This window comes from Pogoniulus pusillus, chromosome 9 (assembly GCF_015220805.1).
Source record: "Pogoniulus pusillus isolate bPogPus1 chromosome 9, bPogPus1.pri, whole genome shotgun sequence".
Lineage (NCBI taxonomy): Eukaryota > Metazoa > Chordata > Aves > Piciformes > Lybiidae > Pogoniulus > Pogoniulus pusillus.
Window position 1 is genome coordinate 36,096,411 of NC_087272.1, and position 18,513 is coordinate 36,114,923.

Consider the following 18,513-nt stretch of genomic DNA (forward strand, 5'->3'; position numbering starts at 1 on the left):
GAGTAGTTTATTATTCATTTATTTTTAAACTGTATTAGAGTTGAGCTAGAACCATAAAGCAGAATATCTTGGAGCTTTAAGTCTGATTTTCCAGGACTGCCTACAGAATTTCTCTTCAAAGGGTTTTGTTCAATAGTCCCACCAGAAACAGCATCCCTACATATTGATACTGTCAGAAATCCAAAGCCTTCCTACACTGCACTTGTGATACTGACTTAGCGATTCAACTGTGCCTCTACCACCAAAAATTTGTACTCTGATCTTTGAGGCTCTGATTCAGGCTCAAAGCAAACTGTCCAACTTTACATTAATGTGCCCTAGGGAAGACCTGGAGAAGAGGAGGCTCAGGGGTGACCTCACTGCTGTCTACAACTAACTGAAGGGAGGTTGTAGCCAGGTGGGGTTGGGCTCTTCTGCCAGGCAACCAGCAACAGAACAAGGGGACACAGTCTCAAGTTGTGGCAGGGGAGGTCTAGGCTGGATGTTAGGAGGAAGTTGTTGGCATAGAGAGTGATTGGCAATGGAATGGGCTGCCCAGGGAGGTGGTGGAGTCACTGTCCCTGGAAGTGTTGAAGCAAAGCCTGGATGAGGCACTTAGTGCCATGGTCTAGTTGACTGGTTGATTCTATGATTCTATGATTCTAAGTCTCCTCAAAGCCTTCTCTTCTCCAGGCTGCACAGCCCCAACTCTCTCAGCCTGTCCTCATAGCAGAGCTGCTGCAGCTCTCCAAGCATCTCCTCTGGACTGGCTGAAATAGTTCCATGTCCTTCTTGTGTTGGGGGCTCCAGAACTGCACCCAGGACTGCAGGTGGGGTCTGAGGAGAGCAGAGCAAAGGGGCAGAATCCCCTCCCTTGCCCTGCTGCCCACACTGCTCCTGCTGCAGCCAGCACAGGCTTGTGTCTGGGTTGCATTCACACTGCAGGCTCATGTTGAGCTTTTCATCACCCCAGACCCCCAGGTCCTCTTCCTCAGGACTGCTCTCACCCATGCCTCACCCAGCCTGGATCTTTGCTTGAGATTGCACCAACCCAGATGCAGGGCCTTACACTTGGCCTTGTTGAATGTCATGAGGTTGGCCTGGGCACACTGCTCCAGCCTGTCCAGGTGCCTCTGGATGGATCCCTGCCCTCTAGCAAGTCAACTGTGCTACACAGATGGGTGTCATCTGCAACCTTGCTGAGGGTGCACTCGATTCCTCTGCCTCTACTGCTGACAAAGATGTTAAACAGCACTGGTGGCAGCACTGACCCCTGGTCTGCAGGTGGACATTGTGCTGCTGATCACCACTCTCTGCGTGCTATCATCCAGCCACTCATTTCTTCCAACCACTTATTCCCCACTGATTACAGGATCATCATCACTTGTTTATGACCATTTCCACAGCAGCCAGTATGGTCTCGGAACGCTGTGACTTCAAATGGAAAATAAGCCCCAGACATTCATGCAAATGTCACCTGTTCCAAAGCAAAGTAAGAGAGGAGGAAATGGAGCTTGTCATATGTGAAACAGAAATGTCAAAACAGAATGCATGTCAAAGTATTTTATTTTCATTAAGTATTACTGCATTCTTCTTACAATGAACACATCAGCTCAGCACTGAAAGCTCCCAGCTGAGCACCATGCTCTCAGCACCCCTAAGTCAGATTGCATAGCAGATGTTAAATGTAAAATCCATTAAGACCAATTAGATTCCAGAAAAGAAAAAAAAAAAATGGTAACAGAGAGCACAGACAATCCTACACTACCCAGCAACACACTGAGAGGTACAATGAACCACAAAAAAAAAAGATTATGAGGGTGCTGAGATCCTGAAATGGGTTGCCCAAGGAGGTGGTGGAAGCCCCATCCCTGGAGGTGCTTAAGGCCAGGCTAGATGAGGCTCTAGACAGCCTGATCTAGTGTGAAATGTCCCTGCCCATGGCATGTTCCTGCCCACTGGAACTAGATGATCTTGACAGGACAAGGGGCAATGGGTGGAAGTTGAGGCATAGGAGGTTCCCTGTGAACTTGAGGAAGAATTTTTTCCCTGTGAGAGTGAAAGAGCACTGGAACAGGCTGCCCAGGGAGGAGTCTCCCTCTCTGGAGATATTCAAGAACTGTCTGGATGTGTTTCAGTGTGATCTGCTCTAGGTGATCCTGCTCTGACAAGAGGGCTTGACCAGATGATCTTTCGAGGTCCCTTCCAGCCCCTGACATTCTATGATCCTGACATTCTATGGTCCCTTCCAACCCAGATTGATTCTATCGTTCTATGCAAATGTAAATCACAGCCATTCCTCACGAAGAGGTCAGGTAACAGAAAGTGTTACGATGCCTGTAGCCACCTGAAGCAAAGTCTCCCAGCTTCTGATCTCCTGTCTCTAGATAGAAACAACTTTTGTGAAGGCAATGACCTACTAACAACCCCAGGTTAATTAATCAGTGATCCTGTGTGGCAGCTTGCAACTAGGAACAAGTTTGAGCCACTTTCTTAAACTGCATATTCAGTTCATGTCACACTAACTGACCCAAGCCATCGTCACACGCACTAAGGTGAGAGGCTCAGCAACACAGAGCCAAGCTATCATCAGGAGGAAAAACAAAACCAAAGAGGCTGGTGGTACATTTTGGAAGGGCCTTTTCACTGTCAGGTACAAACACTTACCTTTTATGGACCCTTGAGAGACAGGATTTGCAACGGACAGAGGAAACTGTGCCCACTTCATCCAGCCTCCTCTTAAACACCTCCAGGGATGGGGACTCCACCTGCAGTCCTGTGTGCAGTTCTGGAGCCCCCAATATAAGAAGGATATGGAACTGTTGGAGCCAGTCCAGAGGAGGCCACCAAGATGCTCAGAGGGCTGCAGCAGCTCTGCTATGAGGACAGGCTGCAAGAGTTGGGGTTCTGCAGCCTGGAGAAGAGAAGGCTTGGAGAAGACCTTGGAGTGGCCTTCCAGTATCTGAAGGAGGCCAAGAGGAGGGCTGGGGAGGAACTATTTACCAGGTCTTGTAATGACAGGATGGGGAGGAATGGGTTTAAACTGGCAGAGGGGAGATTGAAACTGGATACTAGGAAGTTGTTTGCAGTGAGGGTGGTGAGACACTGGCACAGGTTGCCCAGGGAGGTCGTGATTCTGCGCTTCACAACCTCCCTGGAGGTGTTCAAGGCCAGGTTGGATGAGGCTTGAAAGTCAGCCTCTCTACTTGTCATGGCACGTTGCCAAAGGCTGAAGCATTATTTCCTAGTAAGCAGTTTCAATCAACCTCTGATTCTTCAATCAGAGTTAGTCTGCAACAACTAATCCTTCCCTGGATGTTAAGCAATTCATATATTAATTAAATATTTATGTCCTTTCTAAGGTGGATTTCATCTTCTGGAACATTTAAGAATATATAGTAATTTCCCTTTTTTAAAAGAAAGGGTGATAGATAGTCACTGTGACTCAATAGGCCCACTGAAGTTTGAGAGCTACTAGAAATAGCCCTGAAATCTGTTCTACAAAACTATAGATTAAACTTTTGGCCTTCAAGCATTCATCAGTCACTCTCAGTGCAAAACTCACTCAGATTCACAGAATGGTTTAGGTTAGAAAGAACCTGCAAGATCATCTAGTTCCAACCCCTTTGGCATTGTCAAGGACACATTCCACTAGACCAGACTGCTCCAGGTCTCACCCAGCCTGGCCTGAAACACCTCCAGCAAGGGCAGATGTGTAATTACCCTCAGCTAGACATGATCTAAGGAAATAAGTAGAATTTATATACCCTTATCTGTTTTTCCAATGTATATGCCCTTATCTGTTTTTTCCAATCACTTTGCCACTGGCCATTACACGAGCACAGAGCCATCAAAAAAGTCCTCTGGAGAAATGGTGAAAGAGAAGTTTCTGTGGCTGCTATGGAATTACAGACCAACAACGAATATAGCTGCTGGCTTCTGATGCTCATGAGTAACAAATGCAAGTGCAGTCAAGACTTCTTCCAGTGGAACATGACATTAGCTGCCTTCTCCACTAGCACCAAATTAAGTTTCAGATGCTGGCCAACACAGGAATAGGATCCCCAGAGCTTTTCATCTTGGTATTTTCATCTGTAAATCACAGTCCTGTGTTGGACATCCTCCTTGAGAGCTCTTGAAATCAGCAACCTCCCAATCAGAACTGCATCCCTTCTGGGGTTCATGGGGACATGTGGCAAGGTGAAGTGGCTGCTCTGCTCTTTGGGTACTATTAAGCTGCTCATGAGTGAGGAAAGAACTGGTTAATGTGACTGGAGAGCCTGGAGCCAGTTTGTGAGTGAGGAAAGAACACAGCCCTGGCTAATGTGGCTGGAAAGCCTAGAGTCAGTAACCCCAACCACTCTTCTTCACCCCTGGTACAAAGTAGCATCACAGTCTCACAGTATCATCAGGGTTGGAAGAGACCTCACAGATCATCAAGTCCAACCCTTCACCACAGAGCTCAAGGCTAGACCATGGCACCAAGTGCCACGTCCAATCCTGCCTTGAACAGCTCCAGGGACGGCGACTCCACCACCTCCCCGGGCAGCCCATTCCAGTGTCCAATGACTCTCTCAGTGAAGAACTTTCTCCTCACCTCCAGCCTAAATTTCCCCTGGCATAGCTTGAGGCTGTGTCCTCTCGTTCTGGTGCTGGCCACCTGAGAGACGAGAGCAACCTCCTCCTGGCCACAACCACCCTTCAGGTAGTTGTAGACAGCAATAAGGTCACTTGGAAGCACTAGGGCTTCCAAGGTTTATCCTCCCTTCAATTGATTCCTGTGCAGCAAAAAAAACAACAGCAAGCAGCACTAAACCCATCAAGGAGATTTCATCACATTAATACTGTTTTAGCAACTGCCTCTATCAATTGGCCATTTAGTCATCTAAGAAAAAAAACAACCAAACAAAGCCACAAGACTAAAACACTACTTCTGGCATTGTCTCGCTTGTTTCTCTTTGTGTTTTGGTGGGGTTTAAAAGTTTTGTCTCCATGTTGTTGTTATTTCAGACATACCTATTTACCCACACAAAAATGTGCAAAACTGATAAACAAAAAGGCTGCTAAATGGATAACAAGCAACCCAAACTGAAATATGCTCCCTCTCTTTCCCCTTTACTTTTACCTCAACCATTTTTTTTTTTGCATTTGGGAGTTAAAAACAAACAAAACAAAAGAAACAAAAGGCAAACTCACTCAGAAACAATAAGCAAACCCTTAAATTTTGAGTTAATTGTATCTGTTTAAGCAATTGTTATACTTAGCAAAACATCATGAGCTAAAAAGCTAAAAATTAAAACAACAACAACAACAAAAATCACCGTGCACAACATGCAATTCATGCCTGGCATTACTCCATGTAAATCAGCAGTATTACACCAGGGATTAATTTGCAACACTGATGTGAATTAGAGCACTCTTCTATACAGTAACTTCATCATCACACGCACTCGCAGAGAGAAATAAGCCAAAACATTATGAGCATCACAAAGGCACACAGATAACTGTGCACCTCTACATCTTCTCCTGAGCAAACACAACAGACTGTTCCCTAGTCTCAGCAGTAAGGAATCTCTACTGTTTATTGTAACTTCATTTTTCTCAGAATGGAGATTTAATATTCATGTGAAACACTTGGTAAAAGTCCACCCAGAAGAATGCAAAGCTTCTTTACTGCTCCTCTACTACTCAGCTTTTACATACCCTAATGATATATGACTGGCAATAGGCTATGCAATGAATCTTTGAAACCTGTTTTAACACAGTTTTGAGAACTGAATACTTAAGGCTTGGGTGGCCACTGCCTATACAATGTACGGCAATGTAAACTAACGTATTCATCCACTGAGTATAAAACCATTCACATTTCCCTCCTCTATCAAATACCGTGCTAAGGTCCAGCTTTGCATGCAAAACAGGTTGCTTCTGTTTAGCTGCCCTACCGGTGAAGTTAGTTAGCCTGCATCTCCCACCTCGTCAGAGGCAGGCAGATGTTCTACCAAAGCATCCCTCCTGCGCTCTGAGAGCGTGAGACCACACAGAGGCAGCAGAAGGAAGAAGTGAATGGAGAACATCTCTCTCTTCCACAGGCTTACTCAGCTCTCAGACACATCTGTCACGTTTAAGACTACCTCTGCCCTTCCAAGGCAAATCTCTGCGAGGGGCCGGTGCTCTCCAGCCAGCCAGCTGCGTTTCACCACGCAAAACCACTGCCCAACCATTGCCCTACATGGCACCACGTACTTTGCCAGACTGAAACTCATTCCTTATCGCTTCATTTGACTATTTGCGAGCGACCTGAAACCTTTGAGACTACCCACAGCCAGCCAGCAAAGTTGCTTAGGAGCTGCGTGCTGGCTGCGGAGTATTTTTCTCTTTTTTTTCAGGCTTTTATTTCCTCCCCTTGCAGCCAGACTCTGTTTTGCTCCGCGGGAAGTTGGGCTGTGCCTTCGCTGCCCCTTCCCTGCCAGAGACGACCGTGCCCAGACGCAGTGCGCTCACTCGGGGAGGAAACGCAGCCATAAAATATTAAAACCCTTCCTTGCTAGAGGCTCCACCGTTGCAATCCCTGCACCGGCTCGCTGCGGGGAAGAGCCGCAACCGTTACCGCGGCAAGAGCCAGCCCTGTGCCCGCACCTCTGGCCGGGCCAGCGGGGCTGGGACCCCGCGGCGGCGGCAGTGCCCTCGCCCCGGCATCGGCGTGACGTCGCCCTAGGAGACCCCGACACCGGGCCGGCGGTATGGGACGGGAAGGGCTGGCTTTCCCTGCGGCGCACTCGGCACCGAAAGGTGGCCTCGATCCCCGACTGCTCCAAGAAGTTGAGGGGAGCCGCTCCCTGGCCGCCATCGGGACGGGCAGCCCCGTCCTGCCTTTTCCCCCTCCTCGCAAAGCACAAAGGCTGAACTGTGGCGGTGACGGCGCCGAAGGAAGTGAAGGGGGGGACCCCAGTTTCTCTCAGGCTACATGTTGCTTTGGCACAGGGAGGGCTGGAGTGTGAGGGTAACTGCCCTTAGCCCCGGGGATGGGGGAGACGACAGGGGGGCGGACAATCACTTACTGAAGAAGATGTACTCGGTATAGCTGCTCCAGATCTTGTCGTCCCTGTACTGGTTGATGAAAGCGGCGGTGCCAGTGGAGTTGCAAGCCACCATGTGGAAGCCCGCCTCGGAAAGCCGGTCGAAGGCTTGCTCCAAATAGGTGAATTTGAGGTAGAAACGGGAGGTGTACTTCTCGGGGGGGCGGTCGGGGTCGCGGCTCTCGTTGAGGGTCTCTCCGAAGACTTCCTTGGCCAGGGCGATCCTGCCGCACACCATGATGCGGGCGACGCGGCGGAACTTGGCGTCCGCCTGGTTGTCCCTCACCGTGGTGTAGGAGCCGCGGTAGCCCACGGTGAGGAAACCCGAGCGCTTGTCCAGCGCTGACCGCTGCAGCCGGTCGCTGCTGCCCTGCGAGTTGCTGTCTTCCAGGTCGCTCTGGCAGCCCTCGTCGTTGAGCGAACTCTGCTTGGTGACCTTGGGCGAAAGCAGCTTTACCAGGTCGCCTAGCTGGAAGTACTCGGCCTCCCTGAGGAGGCGCTCCTTCTCGGGGAAGTGCTCGGGCAGCGCCAGTTGCTTGTCCCGCAGGTAATCCAGCACGTACCTGAAGAGGAAGCCGTCGCGGTCGATGAAGAAGCGCGCCCGGCTGTCCCTGGGCAGCTGGCGGGCCGCCGCCGGGCCGCCCCGGCACGGGGAGAACATGATGGCCAGCGTGCTGTCCGGGACGCTGAGCAGCGTGGAGTGCCTCGTCACGTACACCTGGCCCCCCACGTTCAGCTCCACTACCTCGGGGAACGGCGAGCCCGACGGCCCCGACACCATGTCGCTGATGGGCAGGATGCTGCCGCCCGCCTCCTTCAAAGCCATGGCTGAAAGCGGGCGGCCGCGAAGGAGGGTCTCCCTCCTAAAAAAGGCGGCCTCCCTCCCTCTCCTCCACCCACCCTACCCCTCCTTCTCCTCCTCCTCTTCCTCCTCCTTCCCCCTACCGCCCGGCGCGCCCGGAAGCGCCTGGACGGAGCCGCTGCTCCCGCCGCCCTCCGGTACGGTACGGCGCGGGCGGCACGGCCCCGAAGCGCGGTCCCGGCTTTTCCCTAGCTGCCCCGCCGCGGCTCCTCACTGCTCCGTCGCCCAGAGACGGGCTGAGCCGAGAACTGAGGTGACCCTGGCCGCCCCGAGCGCTGCCCCTGCCCGACTTGTGCCCGGCAAGCCGCGGGGAGCGCTGGGGCCCGCGCCCGCGGCTGGCCTCAGAGCCGAGCGGCCGCCCGAGCCGGCTGTCACTTGGCAGAGCGCTGCCGCGCTGCCGGGCTCGGCACGGAGGAGAGCCAAGCCCCTAGCCCGGCTCCTCCCCTCGCCTCGGCTGGGTGGCTTTTTTGGTTCGCTTGGCATTTATTTATTTATTTCCGTCCCCCTTTATAAACCTCACAGCCTCCCTCAAATCCCGCTGCCTCCCTGACGCCGTCGCTCCAGCCGGCACTTGATGGTCGTCTTTAGAGAAGTAGCATCCGGCAGGATGCGTAGGACAGCTTTTTTCTCAGCATCTTCCCTGTATCCGCATGCCTTTGCCATGAGGGAAGGAGGGAATTTAATTGAGGGCACAAAAGAAAGCAATGTTCTGCTTTGAGCCAGTGGTTGCACGAATCTAATGGGCCCAGGTGGGACACGAATGCTGTGTTTGATGTCCTGCTGCTTCACCGGGGCACGGCACGCTGGGATCTTGATTTTCAGAGACGCTTAGCATGCTCTCTTAGCTTGACAATGGAATTGGGGTGATTCAGAGCAGAAAAGAAAGTCAGCTGCCATTAGAATTCAGATGCCAGACACAGATTTCCATTTGGAACACGTTAGCAGCTGGATTCTTGGCTGTGAAGCAACTAAATTTGCACTATGTAAGTGGCAGATTTGTTTTGTTTTGTTTAATTCTTATTTATTTGTTTTTAGCTGGAGCCACGACTCACCTGCCTCCGGATTTCTGATGCGTGCACTTTCAGGCTGTGCTGCTGGAATGTGTCAGAGCACAGACTTGTGCCCGTGTGTTGGATGAGAGATGCACAACTGCTCTTGCCAGTAAAAACTGATACCCAACCTGACTGCATTTCTCTGACTACCAGTGGGGGATCTAAGTGTGACTCTCCTGTGCTGACCAGAAGCACTTTTTATAATCCTCCATAAGTTTAAGCTTTCAACCCTTAATTGTGCTCCACAGAGGCAGGAGCTCAACTTGCTCTTCATTTAAACAGAGGTCACATCAGGCCTGGGCATCATCAGTTTGCAGGTGATGCAGTTGTGGTTGGTTACCTCCTCATTAGTGTGCAGTGATCAAGACCACCATCAATCATCCGAAGGTTGGTTGTGTTCTTCAGAATACTTGTGTAGGCATCTCACTTTTAAAGCAGCAGATCACAGAAACATGGAATCACCTGGTTTAGAAGGGACCTCCAAAGGTCATCTAGTCCAACTCCCCTGTAGTGAGCACAGACATCCTCAACTACATCTCTACACCATTTTATCCCACTTATCCTCTACTCCTTCATGGTAGAATAAACCAGTCTATGGTTCTGCCTTCCTCCCTCCATTTGCTACAGACAAACCCTAAATACATGTTTTAGAGACAGCTCCTACATTTTACATGACTGATGCTAGAGGAGGCACAGCCACAAGCCACCCCTTGGGCAGGGAGGTTAGACTGAGCAAAGATTCCTAGAAAACTGGATGGGTTGTGCTTCAAACATGAGAATTATGTGGGAGGGAAAGGACCTGTGGCACAGAACAAATGTGCAGGAAAGATTTCTGCAGTGACCACATCAGTGAAACTGATTAATAGTTTTGAAAATGGGGATAAGTGTGAGAAACTAAGGAAAATTCTCTCTCTTTCCTTGGTTCTTGTGATTGAAACACTCTTAAAGGGCAGAAAAATCATATAAACAAGAAAGCAGGGCACTGTTGTTTACTGATCATGGTGTCATGTGTTTCTTTGGCTTCAAATCTTTCAGACATGAGAAGACACAGTTTTCTTGTCTTACTCTTGCCTACAAGGGAAACTGTTTCTCCTGGAATGTTTCTGTTTATTTCTTGGAGGACAATTTTCATGTCCATCTTCTTCTGTGTAATATGCAACAATATTTGCCCGTGTCCAAGAGAATTCATTTCAGAGCACTGCATGGCTGTGATACTGCAGCATCACACTGATGAGCAGCCCTGAGCTCCTGCCATACCCAGTCTGGTGCCATTAACAAGGGGACAATTGCATTTGTCTCTCGTTTCCAGAAGCCTGTGGCTGCAGCAGAACTGTGTCTTAAACCTTCTCTCTAGTGACTTGTGTTTGTAAAGATTTATAATCTAAGGATATGCAGTGTGACAAATGTTAGAGTGAGGTCATTTACCACATAGGATTGCCCAAGTTTGTCAGGTTGCATAAAATAAATGTTAACATATTACTCAGGGAAAGAAGAAATTTCTTCTCAAGATCATCAGGGAAAGAAGGGAAAAAAATCAGTGCTTCATTCCTTCTAAGCTCAAGAGCCATTGCCTGGAGCACTCAAAAAGTCTTTATACCAAATGCTTACAGTCACTTCCGTATGAAGCTCCTGTAGACTTCCCATTACCTGGCCAGCTCATGGTTTCCCCTGTGTGTAAGTATTTGCTAGGTCTGGTAATGTCTTCGTTTGAGTTGATGAAAAAAGCTCATATGAACTCCAAAGGTATTTTCACATGAGAGCAGGCAGAGAGAAGACATTTGTTCTCTGTGCTGTAAGAGCTTGTTATGCTCTTAGACTGTGTCCTGCAGTGCCATTGGAGTGAAGTGATAAGGGCTGCTGTAGTGGAAAGAAGTAGATCTGCAAGTACATAAGTGAATATCATCAAGCTTCCAATACATGAGGGTTTCAGATGCTTTAAAGCAGAGGGGTTGAAAAAAGGCAGGTGAAAAATTGACATGTTCTGTTTCCTGGGAGTGTTTTGAGGTAGGGCTAAAGACTTCATACAGGGAAGAATTTCTTTGGAAGATTCCCTCAGGTAAGCACACTGGAGAAAGCAGCAGGCAACAACATCACTCCCTTGGAAAGCAGCCTGGAGTGGCACAGGCAGGGCAAGTTCCTCAGCAGGGAAAAAAACCTTCTCACTGTATTCCTTCCTGCCCTGGAGTCCTTTGGTGTGCTGGTTTGACCAGGCCATCTGATAAATCTAGAATTATTTGGGAGGATCATGCTGAGAGAGGGGAAAACCACAGGAAGGAGGGTCAGGAAGATCATCCAGACCACATCATGTAGATCAACCAGGTCATCCTTATGAAAAATTCATGTAGGTAAAGGTGCTCATTTGCTGCTGCTCAGACTGCCCAGTTCTGAAATGGAAATCAGGGTATCAGGAATTAATACATTTACTTGGCTTCCTGCTCAGTCAGGTCTTTAACTGATCTACCCTTCAAATAAAAGTAACTTTTTTTACATTTTAAAAATGCTTCAGTAGTGTCTTGTGAAATTATACTTGGTAAAAGCTGTTAGAGAAAACATTTCTGGTTTCTGAGGAGGAGAGAGGTGGAAGTGAGAATTTCCTTCACAAAAAGAAGTGTCTTAAAGGCACACTTCAATGTTAGTTTCACTGAACCAATCCACAGTGATTCCTGATATGACAGTCTTACTTTTTAATGTCACTGTATAACATGAAATGAAGAACACATAACCACTTGCCAAGTTAAATTGGCCTTATTTCTCTGCTGAAAGTGAATGACAAAGATAATAGGTAGGAGAAGGAAAAAAAAAAACACTGAAATTAGACACTGAATTGGAGCTTCTCAGAAAGAGCTGTGGAAATTCTGTTATTTCCAAATAGTCCATAAATTAGGTGAACGTTTTTTAGTGAGGAGAAAGTTCTTCTGGCAGATTCAGTCATAGAATCAATCATACAATCAGCCAGGTTGGAAAAGACCTCCAAGATCATCCAGTCCAACCTAGTACCCAGCCCTAGCCAGTCAACTAGACCATGGCACTAAGTGCCTCAGCCAGGCTTTGCTTCAACACCTCCAGGGATGGTGACTCCACCACCTCCCTGGGCAGCCCATTCCAATGCCAATCACTCTCTCTCTTCCTCCTAACATCCAGCCTAGACCTCCCCTGCCACAACTCGAGACTGTGTCCCCTTGTTCTGTTTCTGGTTGCCTGGCAGAAGAGACCAACCCCACCTGGCTACAGCCTCCCTTCAGGTAGTTAGTTGTAGACAGCAATGAGGTCACCCCTGAGCCTCCTCTTCTGCAGGCTGCACACCCCCAGCTCCCTCAGCCTCTCCTCACAGGGCTGTGCTCCAGGCCCCTCACCAGCTTCATTGCCCTTCTCTGGACACCTTCCAGCATCTCAACATCTCTCTTGAATTGAGGAGCCCAGAACTGGACACAGCACTCAAGGTGTGGCCTGACCAGTGCTGAGTACAGGAGCAGAATAACCTCCCTTGTCCTGCTGGCCACACTTTCTGATCCAGGCCAGGATGCCATTGGCTCTCTTGGCCCCCTGGGCACACTGCTGCCTCATCTTCAACTATTATCTACCATTACCACCAAGTACCTTTCTTCCTGGCTGTTCTCCAGCCACTCTATCCCCAGCCTGTAGCACTGCCTGGGGCTAAGGTGGCCAAAGTGCAGAACCCTTCACTTGGCCTTGTTAAATGTCATCTCAACTTCATTCCCAGTGAAGTTCTTTTGTCTTGAGTTGCAGGATCAAGCAGGAAGAGTGGTTCATCATGCAAAAAAAGTTCCAGGCCATTACTGTGAGCAGGCTTTGCAATAATTACAGAAATCACCTGATAAGCATTTAGGATGATTATGTTGTCTTTCAAAAAGTCATCAGCCCAAAAAATGACATTAAAATTGTAGAGAAGTGCCTGACAAGCTGCCAGCAGAATCAGATTTCTAACACTGCTGTACTCTGGCTTAGTAAACCAAAAAGAGGTCTTGGCCACTTGCATGATTCTCTCCTCTTTTTGCTTGTAATCACTTTTCCAGGTACTAATATATTCCTATTGAGAATTTTTCCTTCTTCCTTTACATCTTACTCTCTGCTGCCAACAAAGCATCACTCTAAAAGGACATCAAGCCTTTGAGTTTGCCAATTTCCCATCCACTTAACACTCACCATTTCAATATAGATGTTAGGTTTGTTCCTTATTGGGTCTTTCCCGTAACAGATCTTCCTTCTAGCCTCAAAATCAGTCTTGTTTTGTGAACACTGAATGTATTTATATGCAGCACTGCATTATTCCAACTCTGTCCTGGCAAGAATTTAGAAGTGCTTTTTCTTTATGCAGTTAGTTTAGAGGGTTAAAAGGAAGCACTCTTTTGTGTGAAGTTAGTGCTGTGGGAATGTGTACATTCAGGACTTAGACAACATTGGATATATTTAGATGAGTATTATAGATTATTGAGCTGCACTAATGGGACTGAAACCAGATTAAATTAGTCTGCACACTTGGTTCCAAGAATGTGGGAACCTTGCTTGCAGTCCATAGTAATTCATTGTTCTAATTTAAGTTGTTTGAAACAAAGCAAGTCTTTACTAAGGATTTAAAGATGTTGCATTCTCAGGATTGAAAAACTAGCTGGATGAGAAATTAATGCTCTCTACAGCTGCCTGAAAGGAGGTGGTAGTGAGGTGAGTGTCTCCTCTCCCTAGTAACAAGTGATCGGATGAGAGGAATGTTAGGAGGAAGTTATTGCCAGAAAGAGTGATTGGCACTGGAATGGGCTGCCCAGGGAGGTGGTGGAGTTGCCATCCCTGGAGGTGTTCCAGGAAAGACTGGATGAGGCACTTAGTGCCATGATCTAGATGACTGGATAGGGCTGGGTGCTAGGTTGGACTGGATGATCTTGGAGGTCTCTTCCAACCTGGTGGATTCTATGAAAGCTGGTGGGGTGCCTGAAACACAAACCCTGTGAGGAGAGGCTGAGGGAGCTGGGGGTGTGCAGCCTGCAGAAGAGGAGGCTCAGGGCAGAGCTCATTGCTGTCTACAACTACCTGAAGGGAGGCTGTAGCCAGATGGGGTTTGGTCTCTTCTGCCAGGCAAGCAGCAACAGAACAAGGGGACACAGTCTCCAGTTGTGCTGGGGGAGGTCTAGCCTGGATGTTAGGAGGAAGTTGTTGCCAGAGAGAGTGATTGGCATTGGAATGGGCTGCCCAGGGAGGTGGTGGAGTCACTGTCCCTGGAAGTGTTGAAGCAAAGCCTAGCTGAGGCATTTAGTGCCATGGTCTTGTTGACTGGATAGGGCTGGGTGCTAGGTTGGACTGGATGATCTTGGAGGTCTCTTCCAACCTAGTTGATCCTATGATTCTATGACTCTAACAACACCAGGAATTTTAAGCCAGCCTAGTTTCATTTAAATATTTTGACTATAATATTTTGTCCAAACATGAATGAGAATAATAATGTTACATTTTCTCTCACTGGATTTGTTCCATGAAGAATGCACACTTTCATCACTGACATTAACACTTGGAATCAGCATTACCAAAGTACTTCACAGAATCACAGAATGTTAGAGGTTGGAAGGATCTTCCAGAGATAATTTGAGTCCAAACCCCCTGCCAAGGCAGGATCACCTAGGGCAGGCTGCACAGGAATGCATCCAGACAGGCTTTAAAAGTCTCCAGAGAAGGAGATTCCACTACCTCTCAGGGCAGCCTGATCCAGGGCTTGCCATAAAGAAGTGTCTCTTTGTGTTGAGGTGGAACCTCTGGTGTTTCAAGTTGCACCCATTGTTCCTTGTCCTATCACTGGCATCACCAAAAAGTCTGCCCCCTTTATGCTCACCTCTCAGATATTTATAGACATTGATAAGATCCCTTCTCTCTTCACAGAAGAACTGTTCAAGTCTCTTAATCATCCTCATAACTTTCTCAGTAGATGTCTGTCTCCCTTGAATTGGGGAGCCCAAGACTGGATACAGTATTGGTACATAAAGAATGTAAAAAGGAAACAGGAGGCAAGAATCAATGCTTGATGAGATGCTCCTCCTCTCAAGACTAAGCAGCTCTCAGTGTTTTGTCATAGGAGAGATGTTCAAGTCCTGCAATCATCCTTGTAGCTCTCTGTTGGACTCCCTCCATCAGAACCCTGTCTCTCTTGAACTGGGGAGTTCAAAACTGGATGCAATATTCCATGTGTGGTCTCACCAGGGGGAGAGAGAGAGGAAGGGAGGAAGGGTGGAAGGAAGGAAGGAAGGAAGAGAGGAAGGAAGGAAGGGAGGAAGGGAGGGAGGAAGGGAGGAAGGGAGGAAGGGAAGAAGGGAGGAAAGGAGGAAAGGAGGGAAGGAGGAATGGAGGGAGGAAGGGAGGGAGGGAAGAAGGAAGGGAGGGAGAAAGGGAAGAAGGGAGGGAGGGAGGGAGGGAGGGAGGGAGGAAGGAAGGAAGGAAGGAAGGAAGGAAGGAAGGAAGGAAGGAAGGAAGGAAGGAAGGAAGGAAGGAAGGAAGGAAGGAAGGAAGGAAGGAAGGAAGGAAGACATCACCTGCCAATAAGCACAAACAAATGTCATTGGGATGTTTTTTCCCACGTGGGACCGTCCGGTAGGACCCATTCTCTCTCCAGCTGGGGAGCCCAAAACTGATGCTCGTAGATCCTTTCCAAAGCAGAAATGTGTCTTCTGTGTGAACTTAGGCTAACCTAAATGTAACTAAATGCTAACTTCCTTGCATTAAACTCTCCATTTAGCATATTCTTCATACAAACACCTCCGTGGCAAGACTGCTAGCTTGCTGCTAATTAGGTCTAATAGCCTGAACAGTTATGCAAGTGCCTCCCGAGTTCGACAATGGCATTTTTCTCACTCTCCTCAGTGTAGGCTGTACTTAGCATTTGAATGGACTATTTTTTTCCCTTCTTCATTCATCCATCTTTCTTTTTTCCCCTCTTCTTTCTTTTTTTTCAAACCCATCTTTCAGATGTTGATCAATGTGAAGTGATCTCCATAGAAGTACTGCGTATTGATGTTCCGCTCAGCTGCTCATTTCTTTCTTATTCTACAAGCAGCAATTTCCCTGAGCCTGCTGGAAATGAGCAGCTCCACAGAGCAGGCAGAGATATCTGGTGCCATATTGTTTCCTTGTAGTGAAGTTAGGTTTTATTTCATTAACACCTGGCTCCTGAATAGTGAAGCATACAATATGGTCACTTGCTATAGCAACAGATTTTGTGTGATTATCTGGCTTTTTGCTGTCATCAGAACAGGGAATCTCATGTTCTCTCCTTGATTCTTCTTTGTGAACCTCAGCTGAATGAAATTCAGAAGCCTGAGGTACTGAGAGGACACAAGTGTAGTAGTACATACTTGTGCTGGAGGAGTTGCAGTCTGTCTGTAGTTGTCATTGATTCCTAGAATGGTTCAAGTTGGAAGGAACCTTGAAGATCATCTGGTTACAACCCCCCTGCCATAGGCACAGACACCTTCCACTAGACCAGGTTGCTGAAGGCCTCATCCAGCCTGTCATAGAATCATAGAATCATAGAATCAACCAGGTTGGAAGAGACCTCCAAGATCATCCAGTCCAACCTAGCACCCAGCCCTCAAGGGAGGAAGCAGCCACAAACTCCCTGGGCAGCCTATGCCAGTGTCTCACCACCCTCACTGTAATAAATTTCTTCCTAATATCAAAGAATCATAGAATAAAGCAGGGTGGAAGAGACCTCCAAGATCATCCAGTCCAACCTAGCACCCAGCCCTGTCCAATCAACTAGTCTGTGACAGTAAGTGCCTCATCCAGGCTTCTGGAACACAAACCCTATGAGGAGAGGCTGAGGGAGCTGGGGTTGTTTAGCCTGGAGAAGAGGAGGCTCAGGGGGCACCTCATTGCTGTCTACAACTACATGAAGGGAGGTTGTAGCCAGGTGGGGGGTGGTCTCTTCTCCCAGGTAACCAGCAATAGAACAAGGGGACACAGTCTCAAGTTGGGCTGGGGTAGGTCTAGGCTGGATGTTAGGAGGAAGTTGTTGTCAGAGAGAGTGATTGGCATTGGAATGGGCTGCCCAGGAAGGTGGTGGAATCACTATCCCGGGAGGTGTTGAAGCAAAGCCTGGATGAGGCACTTAGTGCCATGGTCTAGTTGACTGGCTAGGGCTGGGTGCTAGGTTGGAGTGGATGATCTTGGAGGTCTCTTCCAACCTGGCTGATTCTATGATTCTATGATCCAGCCTAAATCTGTCCTCTTCAAGCCTCTATCCATTCTCTCTCCTCCTATTGCTACAAGCCCTTTTAAAAAGTCCCTTCCCAGCTTTCTTACAGCTCCCTTCAGGTACTGGGAAGCTGCTCTGAGGTCTCCCTGCAGCCTTCTCTTCTCCAGGCTGAGCAGCCTAAACTCTCACAGCCTGACACCATAGAGGATGTGCTCCAGCCCTCTGGTGGCTCTCTTCTGGACCCACTCCAGCACTTCAAGCTTTTTCAATAAAAGTTTTGCTTTTCCTGTATTTTAATAGAGTCTGCATCATCACAGCTCCCTTTGGCTTCAGCTTGTGTTTGTGGTATTCAGGAGCCCTGATAAGTAGGCACTTACTGTCAGAGTGGCTCTATATCTACACTCCAGCACACAGGAATTTATGAATCAGTGTTTATTTTGGGAACTCCCTACAGTAGTACAGATTATGGCTCCAATAAACTCAGTATAGATTTTTTTTCCTCTCTGTCCTGTTTGCTGTAGGTTGTCTAATATTGGAGTGGATGATCATAACATTTTCTTTCATTAAGGGAGAAAATATCAAGGGGAACACAACACAGTTTTTCAGTGTGGGATTAAGCTTAGCCAAAAAAACAAACCCAAGAATGTCATCTTTCTGCTCCTATCCTAACTTGTCATATCGTGCATCAATGTTCCTAAGTGGAAAAAATAAAGAAAGAAGGGGAAATGCTGCTCATGGCTCTGATTCTGCAAAGCTCTTAGAGCCAAATCTGCAATAGAGTACGCAACAACCTATCCAGGCTCACTGAAATTAATAGGAGGTGTTCAAGAAAGGACTAGATGAGGCATTTAGTGCCATGGTCTAGATGACTGGATGGGGCTGGGTGAGAGATTGGACTGGATGAGCTTGGAGGTCTCTTCCAACCTGGTTGATTCTATGATTCTATGAATACAAGCAAAGTGCCTAAATAGGAGGTAAGTGTTTCAATACCATTTTGGTGCTGGACATATAAATACTCTTGCAGTCTTTAAAAAGCCCATTTGACTATGATAAGAGGACTGATCAGTGTAAAATTATTCATATCATAGAATCATAAAATCAAACAGCTTGGAAGAGATCTCCAAGATCATTCAGCCCAACCTAGCACCCAGCCCTGCCCAATCAACTAGACCATGGCACTAAGTGCCTCATCCAGGCTTTGCTTGAACACCTCCAGGGACAATGACTCCACCACCTCCCTGGGCAGCCCATTCCAATGGCAAATCACTCTCAAGTGCAATGCAGAATCAGAGATCATACTAAGTCTTTGCTCCCGTGCCAGTTATACTGAGGTTTCATTAGTGTGAAACATTA

At 47.9% G+C, this 18,513-nt stretch overlaps 1 protein-coding gene across 1 annotated transcript in view; it reads right to left on the reverse strand.

The window, feature by feature from the left end:
- The window catches only part of KCTD8 (potassium channel tetramerization domain containing 8), a 137,449-nt gene extending 129,509 nt beyond the window's left edge, over window positions 1-7,940 (reverse strand). Inside the window, exon 1 of the mRNA XM_064149202.1 lies at window positions 7,038-7,940. Within this exon, the coding sequence (XP_064005272.1) occupies window positions 7,038-7,881 (844 nt within the window). The 5' untranslated portion in view covers window positions 7,882-7,940. The remainder of the gene's footprint in view (window positions 1-7,037) is intronic.
- Between the last annotated feature and the right edge of the window lie 10,573 nt (window positions 7,941-18,513).